Below are 24,623 nucleotides of genomic sequence, written 5' to 3'. Positions count from 1 at the left end.
GCTGACTCACTATTTCCCTGTTACTATTTTAAGTTATTACCCCAAAGCTAATCTCATGAACAGACTCATCAGAATGTTCTTCTTCATCTAATTCCATTAAAAAAAATTAAAGGCACTTCCATCTCTGCCTCCTATCTCCACATTTAAGAACTCTATAATTAGGTCTCTTTGATCTCTTTTAAGAAATGATAATATAAATCAATGATATAGAAAAGAATAAAAATAATACTAGAACACATACGCTTGCATTAATATTTTAAAAATGTTATTGATTGGCCATATGTGGTTCAGATTTTATTATTTTATTTTATTTTATTATTTTATTTTATGAGAGCATGATTGGGGAAAAAGGGGAGAGGGAGAGAGAGAATTCAAAGCAGGCTCCACGCTCAGTATGGAGCTGGACTTAAGGCTCCATCCCATGCCCCTGGGATCATGACCTGAAAGGAAATCAAGAGTTTGAAGCTCAATTGACTGAGCCATCCAGGCACCCTTTATTATTTTTTTAAAAAAGAATTGAGAGGATGCAGTTGCAGCTAATGTTATTCTCCCATTCTTTTCTCTTCATTTTCCAGAAGTAACTACTCAAGAGATGTTAGTGACTATTTTTCCCGTGGATATGTTTACACTTTTACTAGCTTTGCATATACCACAAACAATATATATTTATATATACTTAATTCATGTTGTTGCATATCCTTTTGCACTTAAAATTAACAACCAACACTGTTATTGAGGTTATCAACACTACTATATGTAGATCCCATTGGTTGATTTTTTACTAGTGGATTCTGTAAATATACTGGATTATTTATTTGTTCCTTTATAAATGGGCATTTAAGCTTCCAAACAGTAATTATATAAATAGTGCTTTAATGAACTTTCTTGTGCATCTTCCTTTGCCTGTATGTGTGTTTCTCTTGGTACGTACTTGGAAGAATTCCAAATTATAATATGTATGCAATTATATGTCATTATCATAATAGTTTACATTTCCCACATTGCCAGTGAGATTGAACATTCTCTTAAGTGCTTAATGACCATTCCCATTATTGCTTCTGCTACTCTGAGAATTGCTACTTCATATCAGACTTAGAGAAAATCTGTAAAAATACTAAAAAAAAAAAAAACAAAAAACCAACCCCAAAACTTTTTATGTATCTTTAACCCAGTTTCCCTAATTGTTAACATTGCATATTTGATTTTAGAATTCTATCTATAATTTTTGGGTGAAGCATTTGAAAGTGTGTTTCAACATAATGACTTTCTATAACATTGTTTTTTGTTGTTGCCAAAATTCTTGGTCTTACTGTATTTGTCATTTTATTGCTGTACAACAAGTTACTGCAAATTTAGTGGCTTGAAACAATATCTATTTATTATTTCATAGTTCAGTAGGTCTGAATTTTGGCTCAACTAGGTTCTACACCCAGTATCCCACATTCTAGGAGTTTTAGCCAGAAGCTGAAACTAGAGAAAACATGTTGGGAGTATTTCTTGAGTGTCAGTAGAATTGAGTTTCTATCTTGCATCATACACTAAAAAAGGTTTAATATGAATCAAATATTTAAAATTTAAGACTTTGAAAAATTACATTATAAAAGCAATGCAGAAGATAAAGGAAAATATCTTTATAATGTTAAAGGATACGCAAATCATCAGTTGTAATTCAGTGCATAAATTTTAAGACCTCTGGATGATGAAAGATATCAAAAACAAATTTGTAAAAATACCATAACAGAAAAACTGTTTGCAGCATACACTAGAAGGATTAATACCTATTGTATATAAAGTGCTCCTAAGATCAATGAATAAATATAAACAGCCCAGTAGAAAAATATGCAAAGTATATGAACAGGGAATTCACAAAAAAATAAATTGTCAGTAAACATTTGAGATACTTAACCTCACTAGTAGCCCTATAGATTTTTTCTATCAGAATGGAGTATGATATATTTGATAGCAAGGCTAGAAGGATTTAAATAAACTCTCTATAACAGTATGCATTGACATTGCTTTTTTGGGAGAAAATATGTTAATATACATTGGGTTTTAAAATGTAATTTTTCTTTGACCCAGAAAAAAAGTAAGACATATGAAAGTTGAAGTATAACACAGTTATAGAAAAGTATACAAAACATGTATATATTTTGGCGACAATCACAAATCAAATACTCATATGACCTCTAAAGTATACTTCCAGGACTCTACCTCTTAGAAATACCTCCAAAGACAATGAGGTTTATTTAAGGATGGTGTCTGCCACTTATTTACTGCTGTTTAAATTTTTTAAATCCCAATTATCTTAACATTTAATTTTTTAAGCTGTCTCTGTCTAATCACAGCTCTGCTCTGGATAAGTAAGGGAATGAAATAGTAGATCTTGGGGCCTTGGAGTCAAGGGGAAGCATCACTCTCTCCCCTGAAGCCAAGGCAGTGCTGGAAGCAGCAGCACAAGCATGGAGGCAGGCTCGTGACATCCTCTGACATGACAGTCAGTGGCCCTGACCCCTGGACAGAGAGAAGGACCTGAAGGATCTGTGAGATCACAAGAAGTCAGCACCACCAGGGGATTCAGAATTTCCCCAAGGACAGTAAAGGGAGATTACATCCCTATCTGGGGAAATGAGCACTTAAAAGTCTTTAAAATGAGCTTTTTAAAATGGAAGTGTAGCCTTATTTTATATGTATAGGCTATTGAAACCTGGACATTTAGCTTTCATGATTTTTATCATTACTATTTGAAATAAGAAGTAAGTCATTACCTAGTTGCAAATGACATACCAGATAAAGGGTTAATATCCAAAATCTATAAGGAACTCACCAAACTCCACACCCAAAAACAAACAACCCAGTAAAGAAATGGGCAGAAGATATGAACAGACACTTCTCCAAAGAGGACATCCAGATGGCCAACAGACCCATGAAACGATGCTCAGCATCCCTCCTCATCAGGGAAATACAAATCAACACCGCACTGAGATACCACCTCACACCAGTCAGAGTGGCTAAAATGAGCAAATCAGAGAACTCGAGATGCTGGCGAGGATGTGGAGAAACAGGCACCCTCCTACACTGTTGGTGGGAATGTAAACTGGTACAGCCCCTCTGGAAAACAGTGTGGAGTTTCCTCAGGAAACTAATAATGGAACTCCCCTATGACCCAGCAATAGCACTGCTAGAAGTTTACCCAAGGGATATAGAAACGCTGATGCATAGGAGCACATGTATCCCAATGTTCATAGCAGCACTCTCCACAATAGCCAAAACATGGAAAGAGCCTAAGTGTCCATCAACTGATCAATGGATCAAGAAGATGTGGTTTATCTATATGATGGAATACTACATGAATGAGAAAGAATGAAATCTGGCCATGTGTAGCAACATGGATGGACTTTGAGGGTGTTATGCTGAGCAAAATAAGTCAGGCAGAGAAGGACAAATATCATATGTTTGCACGTTTAGGAGGATTAGGAGGAACTTAATGGAGGATCATGGGGGAGAAGAAGGGGGAAACGGTGGGGGAAAGGGAGAGAGGCAAACCATGAGAGACTCTTGAATGCTGACAAAAACTGAGGACTGATGGATGTGGGGGGTAGGGGGGAATGGGCACAGAGGGGGGCACTTGTGATGAGCACTGGGTGTTATATGGAAACCAACTTGACAATAAACTATTTGTAAAAAAAAAAAAAAAAAAAAAAAAAGAATTTCATAAAAAAAGAAGAAGTAAATCATTACCTGTTCCCATGTAGGGAGAACACCTGACCTCTGATATATCCTGAATAATGAAGTAAATGAGGTCAGTGTGTGCATGGACTACTACACATATCAGAATGTTCCTAATTTCCTACATTATTTTTTTTTAACCCATCAACTCTGTCCTTTGATCATGCCCAAGCTCTGCCCCAGGGGTTTCCCAAGGTCTCTAGTAAGGTTCAGAGTCATCATTCTACTTGTCTTGGCCCTCAGCCAGAAACAGAAGGCCCAGGGCAGGCACTAGGCCCTACCATCATCAGGATTTTTCTGCATGCTTAGCACTGAGCAACAACCAAGGGGATGCTGACAGTATGGACTATTGAGGAGCAGGGGTGTGAGGGTTCATGTGAGGTTTTATGGTGCACTCAAGGCAGTTTTTCCAGAACACCTATTAAGAATTTCATTTTTGAAGGGGCCAACATGGTGGAACAGCATGGATGGGGTTTTTTTTTTGTCTCTCTAGTCCCTGAAATACAGCCAGATCAACACTAAACCATCTTGCACACTTAGAAAATTGATTTGAGGATCAATACAACAATTTGCACAACCTGAACCACATAACTCAGCTGGTACATGGTGTAGAGAGGTGAAGTGGGGGAGAGAGAAGCCACCGAGGGCAGAGAGCTGTTTCTGGTTGTAGAGAGAGGATGGAGATGGGGGGAGAGTACAGAAAGCATCCCTCCCTACCCAAAAGCAGCTAAAGAGAAAAGAGTTTGCAAGGGACTGAACAAAAAAGGGAGAAGGGAGAAAAGAGAAAGGAGAGGGTTTAAATCCCATTAAGACTATAAACAGGGGGAGTACAGAGTTTGAAACTCCACAGCTTGATACCTGGCGGTGCTCTGGTGAGAAGGGCGAATCCCCAGGAACAGAGAGCAAGGTCCTTGGAGTCCTAGGGACACATGGGAGAGATGGTTTCCTTGCTGGGAGGACATTTGGTAGAGGCTGTGCATCCCCCTCTACACACACAGGCAAAGTCCCAGTGGACCCCGGAAAACAACCACATTTGCTGGTGCTGGAACAAGGGCATTAAGGGGGAAGTCTGGTGCCAGATATGGGTTGTGATTTTCCAGAATCCCTGAAACACTGCTGCTACATGATCACGTGAACATTTTCTGGGTCAGGCTGGCACCCAGCCACAGTCTCTGGGCATTGGCAGCAGCGCGGTCTCTCAAACGTTCCTGAGGGTGGGCCGGCACCCAGCCATTGCTCAGTGAGACCCTCCTCCAGAAGGTCTCAGCAGGTCAAAGCCACAATCCCTCAGAAGTGAGGGGTTGAGAAACAGCCATATCTGAGATAAAACTCAGGAGGGAGGTGCCACCTGGCAACACCTCCCTTACTGATGGACAATGTAAAAGCAGGGAGTGGATGGAAGCCAGAGACAAAGGAGGGGTGCACGATTGCTGGTTGCAGAGAGCACAAAGTTCTGATGCTAGAGGCTGGATAGCTGGGTGGCACCATTTTCACCCTTCCTGCGCATATGCATACACATCTAAAAGCACCACAACAATCCACCCAGTAAACTAGGCAATGTCATCTAGTGGAGAACAAAGCCATTACACTAAGCCCCACCCAACTGGGCCAACTTTGCTCTCCAGGAACACAAGTCTCTCCCTGCTTAGTTTATGGACTATAAAGTGCTTCTAGTTTGACTTCTAGGGGAAACTGATGTAATTTCAATCGTACTTCAGTCCATTTGCTGGTCCATCTGTTCAATTTGTTTTTCTTTTATTTTCTTATTCTTGAATACAGAAAGTGAAAAACTTTACTTTTATTTTGCATTTCTATTAAAATATTTTTTCTTTCTTTTTTCTTTTTTTTTTAATGTTTTTTATTTATTTCTGAGAGAGAGAGAGAGACAGAGACAGAGACAGCATGAGCAGGGGAGGGTCAGAGAGAGAGGGAGACACAGAATCTGAAACAGGCTCCAGGGTCTGAGCTGGCTGTCAGCACAGAGCCCGACGCGGGGCTCGAACCCACAAACTGTGAGATCATGACCTGAGCCGAAGTCGGACGCTTAACCGACAGAGCCACCCAGGCACCCCTAAAATATTTTTTCTTTAAGGGACTAGAAGCAGAACATCAAAGACATCCCAATCCCAGCAGCAGAAGAAAAATAATAAAGATCAGGGCAGAAATAAACAATATAGAAAAAAAAATTTGAACAGATCAATGAAACCAAGAGTTGGTTTATTGAAAAAATAAACAAAATTGATAAACCTCTAGCTGGTCTTCTCAAAAAGAAAAGAGAGAGGACCCAAATAGATAAAATCACAAATGAAAATGGATTTATTACAACCAAATCCCTCAGAAATACAAGCAGTTATCAGGGAATACTATGAAAATTATATGCCAACAAACTGGACAACCTGGAAGAAATGGACAAATTCCTAACCTACATACTACCAAAACTCAAACAGAAAGAGACAATTTGAACAGACCCATAACTAGTGAAGAAATTGAATCAGTTATCAAAAATCTCCCAACAAATAAGAGTCCTGGACCAGATGGCTTTCCTGGGGAATTCTAAAAGATATTTAAAGCATAGTTAGTACCTATCCTTCTCAAGCTGTGCCAAAAAATAGAAATGGAAGGAAAACACCTGGACATATTCTATGAAGCCAGCATCACTTTGATTCCCAAAACAGACAGAGACCCAGAAAAAAAAAAAAAAAAAAAAAAGGAGAACTACAGGCCAACATCCCTGATGAATATGGATGGAAAGTTCTCAACAAGATACTAGCAAATCGAATTCAACAGCATATAAAAAGAATTATTCACCATATCAAGTGGGATTCATTTCTGAATTGCAGGGCTGGTTCACAAATCAATCAATGTGATACATCACATTAACAAAAGAAAAGAAGGGGAAAGTGGGTGGTAGGCATTGAGGAGGGCACTTGTTGGGATGAGCACTGGGTGTTGTATGGAAACCAATTTGACAATAAATTATATTTAAAAAAAAGAAAAGATAAGAACCATATGATCCTGTCAATAGATGAAGAAAAAACACTGACAAAATACAAAAAGATCTGTATGCTGAAAACTATAGAAAACTTATGAAGGAAACTGAAGAAGGCACAAAGAAATGGAAAAATATTCCATGCTCATGGATTGGAAGAATAAATATTGTTAAAATGTCACTACTACCCAAAGCAATCTACACATTCAGTGCAATTCTAATCAAAATTGCACCAGCATTCTTCTCACTTGATCTTAGCCAAAAGGCCAAGATGCGATCCCAGCATTCTTCTCAAAGCTAGAACAAACTATCATAAAATTTGTATGGAACCACAAAAAACCTTGAATAGCCAAAGTAATATTGAAGAAGAAAACCAAAATGGGAGGCATCACAATCCCAGACTTTAGCTTCTTCTACAAAGCTGTCATCATCAAGGCAGTATGGTGTTGGCACAAAAACAGACACATAGACCGATGGAATAGAATAGAGAATCCAGAATTGGATCTACAAATGTATGGCCAATTAATATTTGACTAAGCAGGAAAGAGTATCCAATGGAAAAAAGACAGCCCCTTTAACAGATGGTGCTGGGAGAACTGGACAGCAACATGCAGAAGAATGAAACTAGACCATTTTCTTATGCCATACACAAAAATAAACTCAAGATGGATGAAGGACCTGAATGTGAGACAAGAAACCATCAAAACCCTGGAGGAGAAAGCAGGAAACAACCTCTTTGACCTCAACCACAGCAATTTCTTACTCGATAATCTCCAAAGGCAAGGGAATCAAAAGGAAAAATGAATTATTGGGACCTCATCAAGATAAAAAGCTTCTGCATGGCAAAATAAACAATCAACAAAACTAAAAGGCAACTGATGGAATAGTAAAAGATAGTTGCAAATGACATATCAGATAAAGGGCTAATATCCAAAATCTATAAGGAACTCACCAAACTCCACACCCAAAAAACAAACAATCCAGGGAAGAAATGGGCAGAAGACATAAACAGACACTTCTCCAAAGAGGACATCCAGATGGCCAACAGACACATGANCACAGCAAAGGAAACAGTCAGCAGACCCAAAAAACAAACAATCCAGGGAAGAAATGGGCAGAAGACATAAACAGACACTTCTCCAAAGAGGACATCCAGATGGCCAACAGACACATGAAACGATGCTCAGCATCCCTCCTCATCAGGGAAATACAAATCAACACCGCACTGAGATACCACCTCACGCCAGTCAGAGTGGCTAAAATGAGCAAATCAGAGGACTCTAGATGCTGGCAAGGGTGTGGAGAAACGGGCACCCTCCTACACTGTTGGTGGGAATGTAAACTGGTGCAGCCCCTCTGGAAAACAGTGTGAAAGTTCCTCAAAAAATTAACAATAGAACTCCCCTATGACTCAGCAATGGCACTGTTAGGAATTTACCCAAGGGATACAGAAGTGCTGATGCATAGGGGCCCATGTACCCCAATGTTCATAGCATCACTTTCAACAATAGCCAAATCATGGAAAGAGCCTAAGTGTCCATCAACTGACGAATGGATCAAGAAGATGTGGTTTATCTATATAATGGAATACTACATGGCAATGAGAAAGAATGAAATCTGGCCATGTGTAGCAACATGGATGGAACTGGAGGGTACTATACTAAGTGAAATAAGTCAGGCAGAGAAGGACAGATACCATATGTTTTCACTCATATGTGGAACAGGAGAAACTTAACAGAGGGCCATAGGAGAGGGGAAGGGGAAAAAATAGTTGGGGGGAGAGGGGAAGGCAAACCACTTAAGAGACACTTAAATTAATTAAGAGACACTTAAATATTGAGAACAAACTGAGGGTTGATGGGAGGTTGGGAGAGAGGGGAAAATGGGTGATGGGCATGGAGGAGGGCACTTGTTGGGATGAGCACTGGGTGTTATATGGAAACCAACTTGACAAATTATATTTAAAAAAAAGAATATGCTTCAGAAGTTACACTCATTTCAGTTATTTTCCACAGACATCCCACTATCTAGAAATTAGTCACATGGCCAATTTTACTTGCAAAGAAAATGGAAACTACCTCTTTTATTTTGGGTGACTATATGCTCAGGTAACATTTGAGGTTCCTATTACAAACCCTACTGGAAGAAAGGAATTACCAATATGCAGGGACAACAGATAGTGGCTGTTCTACTATACACTCTGCAGAGGCTGTTAAAATCTCACTTGTGTCATGTCTGTCATATCTTGGATTCTCCAAGGGAGAGGACGGCTAGAGTGTTTTGGAGTTGGATATTTTCTTTCCCCCAGAACAGACTCTGATAATTTCCCAGCAGATTAGTCTTGGGTTAACTAGTTTCTCCTAAGGGCAAGACTCATTAAGAAGTACAGGGTGCTTCCATTAACAAAACAGAATGTTAAGAACATAGAAAAAATGTTTCCTTTTCCCCTCTCCCTGCCAGAAGCACCAAGATTTTTCTGTGATATGGGAAACCTGTTCAGGGAACCTGCTGAAGCTTCAAGAGGTAAATCTCACAAAATTGTGGGACCTCCTCATGAGTGGGTCTCTTGCAAATTTTAACTCTCAGAGCTGTCCATACTGATCCTCCAGCAATTGATCAATGACAGTTCTGATTTTCCTACCCCTGCACTGGTTACCACAGTGTTTTCCCCTGTTAAAGATAAATTGAGGCGTATTGAATTTTTCAGTTTATTTGATCAAAAACCAATTCAAATCATGTGCCCAACTAAAAGTGGTTAGAAGTGCTTCACCAAAAGGAGCTAGGGGAAAGACTTTTATAGAGAAGAGGTAAGACGTAAATCAGGGAAATTATTTAAGTGACTACAGCTCACGTGGTCACCTTCTTTGAGAAAGCCAAGTTTGGCTGCTTGTGATTGATTGTCCTTAGGTTTTAATGTTTTCACCTTGAGGCATTTCAGGCTTAAGTTTCTTAGTGCTTACAAAGGCTACTCAGTAATTAAAGCCACTTTAGTTTAATGGCATCCGTGTCTTGTTAATTTAACACTCTTCATAAGCCTCTCCTCCATTAAGTTGTTATTCTCTGTATTTGCCTATATCAATCTCTCCAATCTTGGGGGCAGCAGTTTGCCCTCTCTTCAACTCTTTTACAGATTCTAAATGAGTTGGTGATTTTTTTTTTAGTCTGTTCAGCTTTTTACTTGTTTTTAGGGAGGGCTAGCAGCTTCCAACCTCTTTACACGTGGAAGGAACTCCTTGCATCCAGAAATAGGAGCTACACTGCCATTCTACTTTGTCTCTATGAATTTGATTATTCTAGGTTCCTTATATAAGTGGAATCATACAATATTTGTTCTTTTGAGTCTGGCTTATTTACTGAACATAACATTTCAAGATCCATCCATGTTGTAGCCTGTATCAGAATTTCATTCCTTTATAACGTGAAATAATATTCTACCATGTGTATATACCACATTTTGTTTATCCATTCATTCATAGATGGATGTTTGAGTTTTTTTTTTTTTCCATCTTTGGGCTATTGTGAATAATACTGCTATGAATGTTGGTGTATAAATATCTGTGTGAGTCTTTGCCTTCTCTCCTGCCATAGTGTAGAAACAGAAACCCCTCTCTCCTCATATAGTTCCTTTCCACAGAGAAGTGGAAAAGGAAGGGAGGCCTAATTAATTTCCCCATGACTGGTGTCTCATGAGAATAGCAGATTAGTTATCCACAAAATAAAGACTTTGCCTTCTTTTCTACACATCTGAGTTGTAGCATAAGGTAAATTTTGAGATTGTTCTCTATGATGATTATTGCACTTTGGTTAGAGTTGTGACAAAAATGTCCCTAATTGAGGCCAGTTAGAATTACCTTGGTAAAATTTCTACAAGTGAGCATCTGTTCTTAGCTTTACTTTCCAGACACTTAATTTTGTTAACACACCCCAAATTAAGCAAATTGAGACTTACTGCTAAGCATCATCCATATATTAACTTATAAGGAAAACATAAATTTATAATGAGAACCAGAACTACCAGAAAGACTAATTCTCATCCCTTTGTCATTGGTCCCATGTTATTTTGCAATGGGTTGCTTCATTCCAGCAACCAGAGCAAGGAGACCTGGGTGTAGAAGATTAGTGAATTTTGTCAGCCATCTGTCATAGCCTGATGCACACACCTCTAGTAAAAGGAATTTCCTATCTTCGGTATAATATCATCTTGCTGGTTTGTTTCAATAGTTAGACTTTTGGCATGGACACTATTGTCAGTTATCCTGAACTCTGGCTGAACCTTAGAATTGTCTGTGGAGCTTGTGAAAGATACAGATGGCTAGGTCTCATCCATACCTAGCAAATCAAATAAATCTCCAAGAGCTTCAGCAATTTTGTTAGTTAAAGTTTTACAAACGATTCTGGTTCACGAGTGAGAGCTGAAAATCACTGGACCAAACCTTTGCGGGTGGGTTTTAGCAATCATGTTAGGCTGACACTACTGGTCATAGATTCTCTACTTCTGTTCCAGGCTGACTGACATAAGATTCTGTACAATGAGCCAACACTCTATTGCTCAATCATAATCCTATGTAGACATGCTCATACTTGAAGCCAGATGAGTATTGAGTACATTCCCTGAATTCCTATAGAGGTCTGGAGTTAGTCAAGGCAGATGTTTACAGACTGAATAATAGCAACAATGATGATCAATTGCATTGAGAAAAACATTTCCTTGGTCAGATCAGATGTCTGACAGACCAATAATTGCTTCCCAAGACACATTTTTCTATTTTCCTTTTAGTACCAAACTACATTCTCCAGATTCCTTGCCTCAAATGTGCCCTCGGCAGTAAGTTCTGGCCAGTGTGATAAGAGCTGAAGAAATGTGAGCATATTCTTGGCCATGTCCCCTTCAGAGAAAGCTGGCTTCCTTCTACTTGTTCCCATTCCCGCACTGGAGTACAGATCTCAAAGACAAGACCTCCGAGCTGGGGAAATGGAAGTGATCATGTGGAAGGAACCCCAGTCCTTTTTTTTTTTTTTTTAATTTTTAAATGTTTTTTATTTATTTCTGAGAGAGAGAGACAGCGTGAGCAGGGGAGGGTCAGAGAGAGGGAGACACAGAATCCGAAACAGGCTCCAGGTTCTGAGCTAGCTGTCAGCACAGAGCCTGATGCAGGGCTCAAACCCACGAACCCTGTGAGATCATGACCTGAGTCAAAGTTGGTCGCTTAACTGACTGAGCCACCCAGGTGCCCCAGGAACCCCAGTCCTTCAGTGATCACATAGAGGACCGCCACCTTCCCGCCCTGGGCAAATTGCCTCCCCTGGATTGTTGTAGAAAGGAGAAAAAAACTTTTATCTGTTTGAAGTACTGTCTTCTAGAATCTTTGTTGTATCGGATTCATCTATACCATAATATAAGTGAAGGCCACAGGACTAGTAGTCTTAGATCTTTACTTACTTGTTGAATTCTTGCCACAATACCCTTCTCCAAAATGCCAGGGTCAGAATGTCAACAAATGAGACACTAACAGACTTTCACCACTCATTTGTCTAAATGTGCAACCTAACATCTTTTAAGGGGCAATAGATTATGGCAACTCCATCTCTTAGTGAGTGTTCAATACCCTGCTGAAGATCAACAAGGGAATGCGTGCCATTAGAAATGAGGCCTCAGTCTGTCTCCCTCTGCCTTCTCTAGAAATACTCTTTCAGACCTCCAGGCCCTCAGCACATAAAGGCACAGAAGGTGTGAAGACACAGACACTGGATAACATTCACTGATGACTTCCCATGTGCTAACAACGCCCCTTAGAATTGCCCTTTACTGACACAACTTTTATTCCTGGTATGGAGGCGTCCTTGTAACCAGGCCTTGCTTTCATCTTCTCTCTCTACCTCTTTTTCTTACTCTTGTTTTCTCCTTGAAATTTCTCCCTTTCAGATTCTTAATGTCTACCCCTTCTTAAAAGTGCTCCCTCTATTTTGATTTTTTGTTTCACAAGCTTCTAGTTCAAGATCTAACATGTTTTGCTTCCTGACATCCTCAAAACCTGCTGCTCTTTCTTCTGCTCTGGCACTACTGTTACAGCATATAGTAAAGTGGTGAATTGCTTGAACGTATTTATAATGAATATATTTTTCATTTTTTTAAGTTTATTTATTTATTTTGAGAGAGAGAGAGCAAGCTCGCACACATGTGGGAAGAGCAGAGAAAGGGAGGGAGAGAGAGAGAATCCCAAGCAGGCTCTGCACAGTGCAGAGTCCAAGGCAGGACTTGAACCCATGAACTGTGAGATCATTACCTGAGCAGAAACCAGTAGTTGAAAACTGAACCAAATTGAGCCACCCAGCCTCCCCTGAATATATTTTAATAAGAGAAGGAAGATAATCTTCAACAACTGAACAATGTGAAATATTGACATTTTGAAATGTCGATTTGTATATTATTGACATTTCAAATGTCACTGTGAATGTTCTTGTTCTCCTGAAGTTTATATTTTAGTAGTTGGGAAACATAGTCTCAGAGTCCAGTCTTACAGAAAAGGTATTCCTGAATTCAAAATCTCATCTGGATAAAGCATCTTTTACTTCTTGTTTTGATAGACTAGAGTCATGTCTAGAGAAGCTCTATGTCACTAGAGGTATCTCCTTTGATCTCTTAAAGAAGAACTTGATAATATTTACTAGCTTTTGTAATCTTCTGACCATGAAAACTGGGGTGGAATATTTATCTCATACTCAACACAAGTCATAGAATGCACCAAACACAATAATTAAGGAACAAACCATTTCTTTCTTGTGTTTCAAAAAAAAAAATGATAGCTCATAGATAACAAGATCTTTATATTTCAGACATGTGAAAGAGATCCATCTTAGAGAAGGAAAGAAAAGAAAGGTTTGGATAAAGTGTGTGATCTCATTGCTGATCCTAAGTTGTGTGTGATCAGGACAAGTGACCAAGCTTATTCTGAGCCAACAGTGGACAGAGAATATGACCCCTTCATTTGTGACACAGGATTATGGTGACCAACAATGAAAGAGTACATGAAAGCACTTTGAAATCTTTATTTTGTTTAAGTCTTGAGAGAAAATACAGTGTGAGGTATTATGACTGCTGTGTACATTATAATGTTTGAAAAAACGTTCTTGTAGGCCTTGAATCAATCAGAAATATGATTTCAGTTTTGCACAAAAATATGCAGGGGCAAATGAAGACGGTTCAACTAGACATCATCAGTTTTCTTCAGTTAGGAGCAAGATAGGGATAGCGACAAGCTTTGGTTCTATACTCCCCCTAATGTCCTTGAGGATGTTGTGCTAGAATAGAAGATAAGGAACCACTGTGCTCTTTGTTTATTGGATTCTACTCTTCCACTCTTATTCAATAACATTATGTGCATCATAAATTTTCAAAGGAGAATACCAACTAGGGTTTATTTTGGTTAGGAAATAAACACTGTGTCTATTTTTTTTTTTTAACCATTACAAATGCTGTGGCCTACATTCCTTCACTGAGTAATTAAAACAGAATTAATGTTGTATCATCACTTCATACCCATTAGGATTTCTGTTACTAAAAAAAGAAAGAAAGAAAGAAACTGACAAGTTTTGGTGAAGATAAGACTGGAGAAATTAAAACCTTAGTGCACTGCTGGTAGAATGTCAAATGGTGTAGCTGTTATGGAAAAGAGCATGGTGGTTTCTCAAAAAATTAAAAATAGAATCACTATATGATCCAGCAATTTCACTTCTGGGCATAGACCCAAAAGAATAGAAAGCAAAGACTCAAACAGTACATGCTTACTCAAAACAGCATTGTTCCCAACAGTCAAAATGTAGAAGCAACCCAATAAGTGTTCATCGATGAATGAATGGATGAACAACCTGTAGTGTATATATTCAATGGGAGATTATTCAGCCTTAAGGAAGGAAGTTCTGACATGTGCTACAACACAGATGAACCCTGAAGACATTATGCTAAGTGGAATAAGCCAGTCACAAAAGGACAATACTGTATGGTTCTAGTCATATGGGGTATCTAGAATAGTCAAATTCATAAGAGACAGAAAGTAGCATGGTGGGGGTTGCCTGGGGCTGAGAGGAGGGGTAATTGGGGGAGTCACTGTTTAGTGTACACAGAGTTTCACTTTGCAAGAGGAAAATTTTCTAGGGATGGCTAGTGTGATGGTTGCACAACAGTATGAATGCACTTACTGCCACTAAAATATACACTTAAAAGTAGCTAAAGTAGGGGCACTTGGGTGGGGCTCAGTTGGTTAAGTGTCGGACTTTGGCTCAGGTCATGATCTCACAGTTCATGAGTTAAAGCCCTGCATCGAGCTCTCCACTCTCAGTGCAGGGCCTGCTTCAGATCCTATGTGTTGCTCTCTTTTTGTCCCTCCGCTGCTCATGATCTCTCTCTCAAAAATTAGTATTTTTTTTAAAAGTGGCTAAAGTAGTAAATTTTGTGTTATGTATATTTTACACCATTTAAAAAAATAAAGTTGCATCATCTCAAGGGATTCTAATGTAAAGAATAAATTGTGATACGAGTCAAAGTTATGGACAGTATTCATCTTATTAACTTGGTATTAAAGAAGAGAGAATGCTAATGGAGACTGGATGATAATCTTTTAAAATCTTACAATGGATGAAGCTAAAAATTATAGTTTTGATCTATCTTAAGTAATCCCATGGATCAAGGCCAGGATCTGGATTTTTTTATGCAATATTCAATAAAAAGAACAATCTGTGTAAATAATCTTTGTTCTATTTCCATGACTCTAATGTGTATGGATCAGATCATTTATCTGAAGAGAAAAAGATATGTTATGATCATTTTCTGCCTTTTTTATTGTACTATACCATACTCTCACAAATATATTGTATGTTAGATAATCCCAATATAGGTGAAATGAGCATGTCCCAGATGAGATGGTCCATAGCACATACTCACGCTAACCTATATGCACAACTTCTTCGGCTGATGTAGAGAAGGTTGGCTTTTAGAGCACACCATGGAGATTTCTAAAGTTTAATGGGATCCTCATTCACTCAGACATTACAATTAAAAGCCACAAGCTTCCATGTGAACAGTGGTTTGATTTTCTGGTATTCTCTCCTTAGTCACTGAAATGGGGTCTGACATTCTTCCGCCCTAGACCCTTATTTACATCAACTAATTGATAAAGTAGGATCTTAGTTCTGAGTCTAAAGACAAGAATAAGGACTGGGGAAGAAGTGGGCAGATTAGATTTCAGTACAATGTGCAAAAGTAACAGACATTCCCCCTACCATCTCCCTTCCCTCCTTCTTATCCCATTTTCCATAAGTTATTGAAAATAATAATGAAAAGATATTAAGGGGAGGTGCCTGGGTGGCTCAATTGGTTTGATTTCAGCTCAGGTCATGATCTCATGGTTTGTGAGGTCAAGCCCTGCCTCAAGGTCTGCACCTACAGCTCAGAACTTGCTTGGGATTCCCTCTCCCCCTTTCTTTTTGTGCCTCCCCCATTCTCTCTCTCTCAAAATAAATAAATAAAAAAACTTTGAAAAAGATGTTAAGGATTTCACAAAGGGAGAGAAATTATTACCTGAACTGGACAGATAGATTTCCTCCATCATACAGATTCCTCAGCCTTTTTTGGAAGTGGCATATTCTCAAATGAAGCCACATCTAGTGGCAATTCAGGAAAGGAATTGTGAATAAGTGTGACTTTTCCAGAAAGTGAGGAATTGTTTGTAGTTTTGTGAACAGTGATGTCTAAGCTAAAGCAAAGATGTGGGAATCTACAAAAATAGTACTGGGCAGTTGAAAAGTACCTTGGGGAGCTTGCCATCCTGAATATTTAGGTATTTATCCTGAGATGTCTCCTATTAGAATCTACACCTTCATGTTCTCATTGAGCATTTTGTTGTATGGAAAGAACAGAATGGGCTAAATATCTACAAATATAGTACTGGAAAGTTGAATTGCACAATTTCTTGAGGAGCTTCGAGTTCTTTTTCTTTCAAATTATGTCATAGAGAAAGGTAGTTCCCAACCGAGAAACCCCATATAACCATACTAGAGACACATTGTTAGGTCAATGCACTTTATTTTTTCTACTGAACTAGAGATGTACATGAATACAACTTAGAAGCACACTCCAGACAACTATTTCCAGTTCCTCTTGGAGCCGGTCACCCTTTCCCTGCAGGCAGTCACCCTACAAACACATCCAAAATGTGCTAAATGAAGTGACCTGTTTGAAACCACATCTCAGAGCACCGTCTATGAACTTAGCCCACATTGTCTTTGCATGGTGTCAGGAGAAGAAGGGAAGACAGTGGATGATTAAAATGAATTGGATTGACATTACCATTCTTAATTGTGACCTGTAAGGATTTGTATGGAGAGTGTTGTGTCCTCCTACTCTTGACTTCTTAGAGAATCCTCTTTTAGAAGAGTCAGAAGTAACCCTGGAGGACAGGTTTCTCCTTGATAACATCACTTGTCTCTATAATATCATTTATGTAAGCAGGGATAATTTCTTGAATATCATCTTGCCATCGACAAGTCATAAGGACGTATCCCTGCCTATAAGAAGATTCATAGACACAGTCTGTCATTACCACTCCTCTGGTTAAATTACAGTACACTCCTTTTATTGATCGCTTGCTCCTGTGACATCTCTTCACCCCATTCTTACAAGACACAAACAGATTGTTACAGATGTCTTGCAGTTCCTCAAATGAAGTCTGGAGGAAGAAATGTTCTTTTACACAACGGAATCTGTTGTGGACATTTTTCGTTTTTATTTCATCAGTACAGTAGTTGGAATCAGTTAAGGGTCTTCTCGAATAGATAATGGTGCGACTTTTGAAGACATCTTTAGTGGGTGGTAGGGTAGGTCCCGTGCTGTACATCTCCTCCAAATAATCCTCAAAGTGCTCTACCTCTTCCTCCGACATTGGAGCATATTGAATCAAGATTTTCAACTGCAGTGGCTGCAGCAGCAGGAGCAGCAGGAGAGAAAGGGGCCGCAGGGCAATCAGGGTCCACATGCTTTCCTGTGGGGACTACGGGAGATAAGGGAATGTGAACCACTTCCATACTGTGTCCGCTTCTATTCCTGTGTTGGGCAATGTTCGTTTCTGCCACGTACCGCCGTTCCGAGCTCGAAGACTTTGAGCAGTTTTCAAATTGACAACTCGGAATATATTTAACTATTTCTGAAATATAGACTAAAAAGTAACCTTCCTAGGCCTGTGCTCAGTCTGGAAGACTGTGGATCTGAGAGGAAAAGGTGAAGGAAGGAGGAAGAAAGGAAGAGAGAGAGAGAGGAGTGAGGAAACAAGGAAGGATAAGGAAGAGAGCAAAGGAAAGACAGAGGGCAGGAGGGAAAGAGAGAAGGTCAAGACAGCAGTGGGGAAAGAGACAGACAGACCGACAGACCGACAGACCGACAGACAGACAGAAGCAGAGAGGAGGCTCACGTGTTCCCACCATCCGGAACAAATGCATCTGTTCTCTTAGGAGTTGTGAACTCACACTGCAAAGAGCTGTAAGTGATCCTCCCTCACCTCCCCCTGCTGTTATGAGGGAAATTCTTCATCTTATGACTTCTCTTCTTGCTCATCTCTGACCATAGATGCCCTGGGAGAAGGGATCAAGCAAGTTATATGGGGTCAGATGAACAACCATCTGCTGTTTCTTTGTGCATATGCTTTCAGCACACCCTCCTTGCCTGGAGTTGCTTGGTCCATTTTGCAGCCTCCTCTGCCTCCTGTTACCACTCAGAATACTCTGCCACTGACCGGCATCACTTACCTTGTGAGGGTGTTTTTTCATCCTATTTTTTCATCTCTTAGGTAGGCTTCATGGTTTCCTGTGACAGGGTTTCACATCCCTAAACTCTCTCCATCCTGTGAGTCTGCTTGCAGAGTTATGGTAACCTCACCATGAGAGATTTCAGTCCTTACTTTCCTTGCTCTCTGTGAGTTTCCCTGTCTATTTCACCCCACAGCAGGCTGCACCAAAATCCCCCAGTAATTTGTTTTTTTAAGTTCATTTATTTATTTTTGAGAGAGAGAAAGAGAGTGTGAGCAGGGGAGGGGCAGAAAGAAAGGGAGAGAGACAGAATCCCAAGCAGGTTCCACACTGTCAGTGCAGAGCCTGATGCAGGGCTCGAACTCATGAACCCTGAGATCATGACCTGAGCTGAAATTAAGAGTCGATGCTTAACCAGCTGAGGCATCCGTGCACCCCAAGACCCCCCAGTACTTTAAACATACGTGAGCAAGTGTCTCTGCAACACAAATGTGTATAACTGAGATGACTTACATTATTTTAAAAATTGTCTTACCTTAAAAAGAAATGAAAATGTTTACTTTGATATATACCAATGAAGCATGTTATGACTAGGCTTTGTGGTTGTTATGTTAAATAATTATTTTAAAACTTTCCTTGCAAGAGCCTGAGCAGTAGAACATGTGTCACAGGAGTTGTGGCCAACTGCTAGACATAGTCTACCCAGGGCACAGTCTACCCTTTAGAGCAAAGTGTCATCTCTCATAGAGAATTCTTGGGCCTATCTAACATTTTCCAGTTCTAGTCCAAATCTGGCTGTTAATCATTAATTCTCCAAGGAGGCTTTCTTCCAAGACAAAGGCAAGTGCCTTAGGTATACCAGAGAACAGGCTTCCGGGCCTACCTGTGCGTGGAGTCTCTTGACCTTGTTCAGTCTTTGTGGTGTCTATGCTTCAGAGAATGGTGCTTCAAGGGGTGGACTGGAGAGATCCAGATATTGGGGAAATTGGCATCCCCTAAGAGTACAGGAACTTGGAGTAGAAAGGGAAAAAACCAAGTGTAAGCAGCAGAAATAAATACACTCTTGGGGTTTCCCTGAAATAAAAATAATAAATAATAATGGCTAACACAATAAGCAATGATGTGCAAAGCATTATCTATACATTACCATCTTCTTAATCCAAACAACCTTATGATAAACATGTTGTTTTTTTAGTATTGTTTTTGTTTTCATTGTAATCAGCATTTCTTTGTGAAAGGAGGCTGCTTAAAATTTTACATTGGACCTGCCAAAACCCTGGTTCAAACCCAGGTCACAAGTCTGTCTGATGTTTACAATTTGGTTCTTCACTGTTATTCACTGTGGCCCTTATCAGTCTAGTTTCCTTTCCTGAGGCTAATCCATACTTCTTTCTCTAGGCTGTCTTTGTAACTGTCAGAAGAGACCAACAGAAACACGGAGATCACAAAAGTGGCAACAACCAGGGGTGCCTGGGTGTATCAGTCGGTTGAACATCTGTCCCATGATCTCAGGTCTTGATCTCAAGGTCGTGAGTTCAAGCCCCACATTGGTCTCTGTGATGGGTGTGGAGCCTACTTTTAAAAAAAAGAAGTGGGGAGAATTAGAATTGTCTTTGAACCACTGGAGTGCTGTAAGAAATCGGCCCACCTGCCATGAAACCTAGCTGTGCTGCTGCAGGAGCAGTTTCCTGGGTTTTCTTACTCCACTGTGCCCTTGGCATAAGAGAAGTCTTCCCTTAAGGCAACCTGAGTGATTCTTTAATACTTATAACCCAGAAAACTTGAGCTACATGGAGATGGAAACAGGTTGGATCTAATCTTTGTATATGTGAGTAGAAAAAGTCAGAATTGAGGAGTTAAAGAAAGGCAGATGTTGGGGCGCCTGGGTGGCTCAGTTGGTTAAGCATCTTACTTCAGCTCAGGTCTTGATCTCAAGGTTTCTGAGTTCAAACCCTGCAACTGGCTTTTTGCTGTCAGCGCAGAGCCTACTTTAGATCCTTTCTCCCTCTTTCTCTGCCCCTCCAACATGCTCTCTCTCTTTCCAAAAAAAAAAAAAAATTTTTTTTTAAAAAAAGAGAGAGAAAGGCAGATGCTGGGGCACACATGAGAAAGTGGGGAGAACAGGAGGATTGAAGGCAGGAGTGCAGAGAATGGGACTGGAAGGAAAAACTGGGCTGCAGTGGTGACGTGAGAGTGGGCAGTGCTGGTGTGACCATACGCATAAGCCCTTCCTCTTGTCCCTGTTTCTACAGTCTTATCAGACTCCCCTGGGGAGTCTCTTCAGGAGAGTGAGCCCATTGTGACAGTTCAGGGAGCTCAGGACACGGTCCCATAAACGAGAACCTGGAGCATCTGTGACATCTTGAGCTACAGAGAACAGGACAGCAGGTGCATGGACAGCAGAGGTCAGGCTCCTACTGAGGACATGCCTCGGGGCCTGCCCAGGATACCTCCTTAACCTTTATATCCTAAACTTCTTAATATTTTAGTTATGAACTCAGCTTGTAGTTTCATGCTTGTCAAAATCCTTTCTTACCCCGAAAGTATATGCATTTTTGCTTCTATTCTATTTTATTGCTTTTGTGGACTTTTAAAAAATGTTAAGTTTTTTACCATCTGGAATTTATTATGAAGTATAGTGAGAAGTGGGTTTTGTTTTCACATAATTTGTCCATAATCCCAGTACCAATGATTTGGGGAATAAAATCCATTCTCTCACCACTAATTTAAAAGTTAGCTTATCTATTAAACAATTCTATTTCTGAACTATCTGTTGTGTTTTGATGATGGTTTTATCCATTCACCTGCCAGTAATATGCTTTCACTTATTCTCATTTTAGAAAATATTTTAATATCTAATAAAGCAACTCACATTCATTCTTCTACTTGTTCAAAGTTAGTACTGAGACAGAACAGAAAGTAGATTAGTGGTTGCTTGAAGCAAAGGGTAGGAATAGGAATTAGCAGTAAATGGGTAAGACAGACAGATAGAGACAGAAACAGAGAACAGATGGATTGAAACATGCTTATGCTTCTTAAGTTTTTGCCTGGCAACCTCACACAGCAGAACCACCTGGATGTCCTGTGGAGGACCAGATTCCCTGTTTTTTCCTCAAACCTCATTAATCAGAAGTGCTGTGAATGGGCCCATAAATTTGCACTTTATTATTTTTTTAAAAAAATTTTTAAATGCTTATTTATTTTTGAGAGAGAGAGAGACAGAGTGCAAGCAGGGAAGGGTCAGAGAGAGAGGAAGACACAGAATCTGAAGCAGCCTCCAGGTTCTGAACTGTCAGCACGGAGCCTGACGTGAGGCTCAAACTAATGAATCATGAGATCATGACCTGAGCCGAAGTCAGACGCTTAACCGCTTAACCGACTAAGCTACCCAGGCGCCCCAATTTGCACTTTAAACAAGTTCAAAACGTGAGTTTTAGCCCACTAAAGTTTGAGAAATACTGCCTTCATATACATATACATGTAATTAATGACATAGAAAACATCCCCAAATAGTGGGGAAAGTGTTAGACCTTTTCAGTAAATGTTTTTGGGAAAAAATTGGGATGAATTGCTTTCCCTGTTTGACTCTTGTGAATAATGCTGCTTTGAACATGGGTGTGCACTTATCTGATTGAGTCCTACTTTTCCTTTTCACTTTTAAACATGCGTGGGAGGGTTAGGATGGCTTATAGATTTGTAGGCAGGGAAGGGCCTTTTCTGTAATGCAGGTCCTGAGTCCCTGGTCAGAACTCTGTATTTAACCACAATTTAAAAAAATAAAATAAAAGATTAAGATGAGTCATAGGCTCCCCAGGGAGACAAATACATATTTCAGAGAGATTATTAGGTGGTATTTTAAAAGTAAATCAATTTTAAAATACAAGACATTTAACAGATCTTACAATAAGGCATCAATGGATTATGATTGCATAATAGTCATATAGCCTCAGTCACAAAAGGAAAAACTAAAATTGTATCTTTCAAATTGGTACAATTATAATACTTCATAAACTCACTGCTGGTGAGTTGATAAGGTGGGCAATCACCCATTTGTGATCAGAATGACAAAGTTGGCAAATATAATAAAAAGCTTTGAAAAGCTGATAATATCCTTCCATTTTTGATAGCTAAGATTCTAAGCAGCAATAGTTTATATAGAAATATGGACAGCAAGCTTTATTTAATAGAGATAAAAATTTGAAATTTGAAAACATAAATATCTAAACATTTGGAGAAAGGTTAACTTGAGTTTGATATGTTCATAAATATGGTAAAAACAATAATAACAATTGTAGTAAGAGCTAATATTTGAGATAGTGTTCTATAGTCAGAGAATTACATATTCTTAGAATAGATTGTTTTCCAGAATTTACAAATAAATTAACCAGTGAAAATGTAAAGATATGAAATATATTTAATATTATAGTAGTAGGATTATCTGGTCACAAGTGACAGAAGTACCAAACAAATTAACTTAAACACAAGAGGAATTATATTAACTCACAGAAAACAAGTCCAAGAGGCACAGCAGGATGAAGAAATTAAATCTTATGCTGTACTCTCGTTTTATCTCTTGTCCTCCACTGTTTTCTATGCTAACTTCATTCGCATGCAGGGTCTCTCAATGTAATGGCAGAGAAAATCATTGTCGTCTTTCTAGCCTATATTTAAGGTCACAGTAGGAAGTGTCATCCTCTCCCATTTTCATCCAATATAGAAAATAACTTTACCCATTGGCCTTGTTTCTGTCACATGCATAAATCCAGGATTGTGGGGTCTTCTGATTGGCCAACATGTAACACATGTCCTCCTCAGGGAAGAAAGGCAAAACCACACCATTAAAATTCCAGCAGAAATCCAGTTGCTGACCGAAGGAAGGGTTGTTCCCTACAAGACAAGAAAGGGATGGAGACTAAATACAAAAGTGGCAAATGTCCATTACAAATGGCCAGGGAAAAAATAAAACATTGAACTATATCTACAATCTGATCCCAATTAGTGGAAATATAGATTACGTAGTGGTGGTGGAGGAACCAAAACAAAACCTCAATAAACTGTTATTTCTGAATGGTTGATTTCTTATTGTTGTCTTTAAAGGTGTCTATTTTTAAAATTTAAAATAAGTTAGTTCTAAGAAATGTCACTTATGAAATGAATTTTTAGGATCTGGTTTTGGACATGTTCTTAAATATGAAGTGCCAATTTCTCAGGCTGCCGCATTTAATATCAGTTAACTTCCACTTTTGCTCAGCATCAGGAAAAGTCAGTTCCTTAGTTTGAGTGGTTAAGCAAAGATAAAACCTCAGTCTGTAGAGTTGGAATTACCTTTGTGAGTAAATCCCAGAGTATCTCTTTGTTTAATTCAGTAGAAAAAATCTAGGTTTTAGCTAAACTTCAAATTCATACTCTGCATAAACATTTTGGGGCAATATTTATGCTTCTGACCTTTACACCCATAACCAAGTGTCAGGTTGAGAAAAATCTTGAGAAAAATGTGATTTTTGTGTGTCATGAGAGGATCGATGACTTCACTGAAATGCACATCTTTTGTTCAATTCAAGACATTTCTTCCCCATATGGCCCTAATAAAGACCTAAATATATGAACTTACAGAGACAGACTACAGAAAGGAACTAACTTTTCCTGATGCAAAAGTGGAAGTTAACTGATATCAAATGTTCCAGTCTGAGACACTGACACTTCATATTTAAGAACATGTCCAAAACCAGATCTTAATAAACATACACAAAATAAGAATTACTCAATAATTGAAAAATCAATCCTCAGGGCACAAATATAGAGTAATTTTGACATCTTATTTTGCAAAAATGGAGTCAAGCCAGCTCTCAGATGACAAAAATCTCTTTACATTTGTTTGCAGTTTCCTGCAAGTTTATATTTATGCATGCCTTGGTTAGCTTTTTTATTGTATGATTCTATAAAAAAAGATTTTTTTTTAAGATTTGTTGCATTGATATCTGCTATTTTTTTCTGTAATGTCAGTGTGAGTTTAGAAGGTACAGACTAAGATATGGCCATTGATACGGTTTGATCTCATAATTTGGCCCTTCTCAGTGATCAGGAATAACAGGAAAATAGAAGCATAGAATATATT

General features: G+C 39.1%; 1 protein-coding gene across 4 annotated transcripts in view; it reads right to left on the bottom strand.

The window, feature by feature from the left end:
• Positions 1 to 16,799: 16,799 nt before the first annotated feature.
• Positions 16,800 to 24,623, bottom strand: part of RNASE9 (ribonuclease A family member 9 (inactive)) — a 50,749-nt gene continuing 42,925 nt past the window's right edge. For 2 of the 4 annotated variants that reach the window (XM_039245272.1, XM_039245271.1), the window contains exons 2-4: positions 23,239 to 23,395; positions 19,392 to 19,518; positions 16,800 to 17,757 (exon numbers count right to left, since the gene is read on the bottom strand). In XM_039245272.1, coding sequence (XP_039101203.1) covers positions 17,146 to 17,742 — 597 coding nt within the window. In that variant the 5' untranslated portion in view covers positions 17,743 to 17,757; positions 19,392 to 19,518; positions 23,239 to 23,395 and the 3' untranslated portion in view covers positions 16,800 to 17,145. The other 2 variants (XM_039245274.1, XM_039245273.1) reach the window with 2 other exon arrangements.

The sequence above is a fragment of the Hyaena hyaena genome, unplaced genomic scaffold (genome assembly GCF_003009895.1).
Source record: "Hyaena hyaena isolate Hyena2069 unplaced genomic scaffold, ASM300989v1 scaffold_256, whole genome shotgun sequence".
NCBI lineage: Eukaryota > Metazoa > Chordata > Mammalia > Carnivora > Hyaenidae > Hyaena > Hyaena hyaena.
The sequence above is the reverse complement of the archived record's forward strand: the minus strand, read 5'-3'. Positions and strand labels throughout refer to the sequence as shown.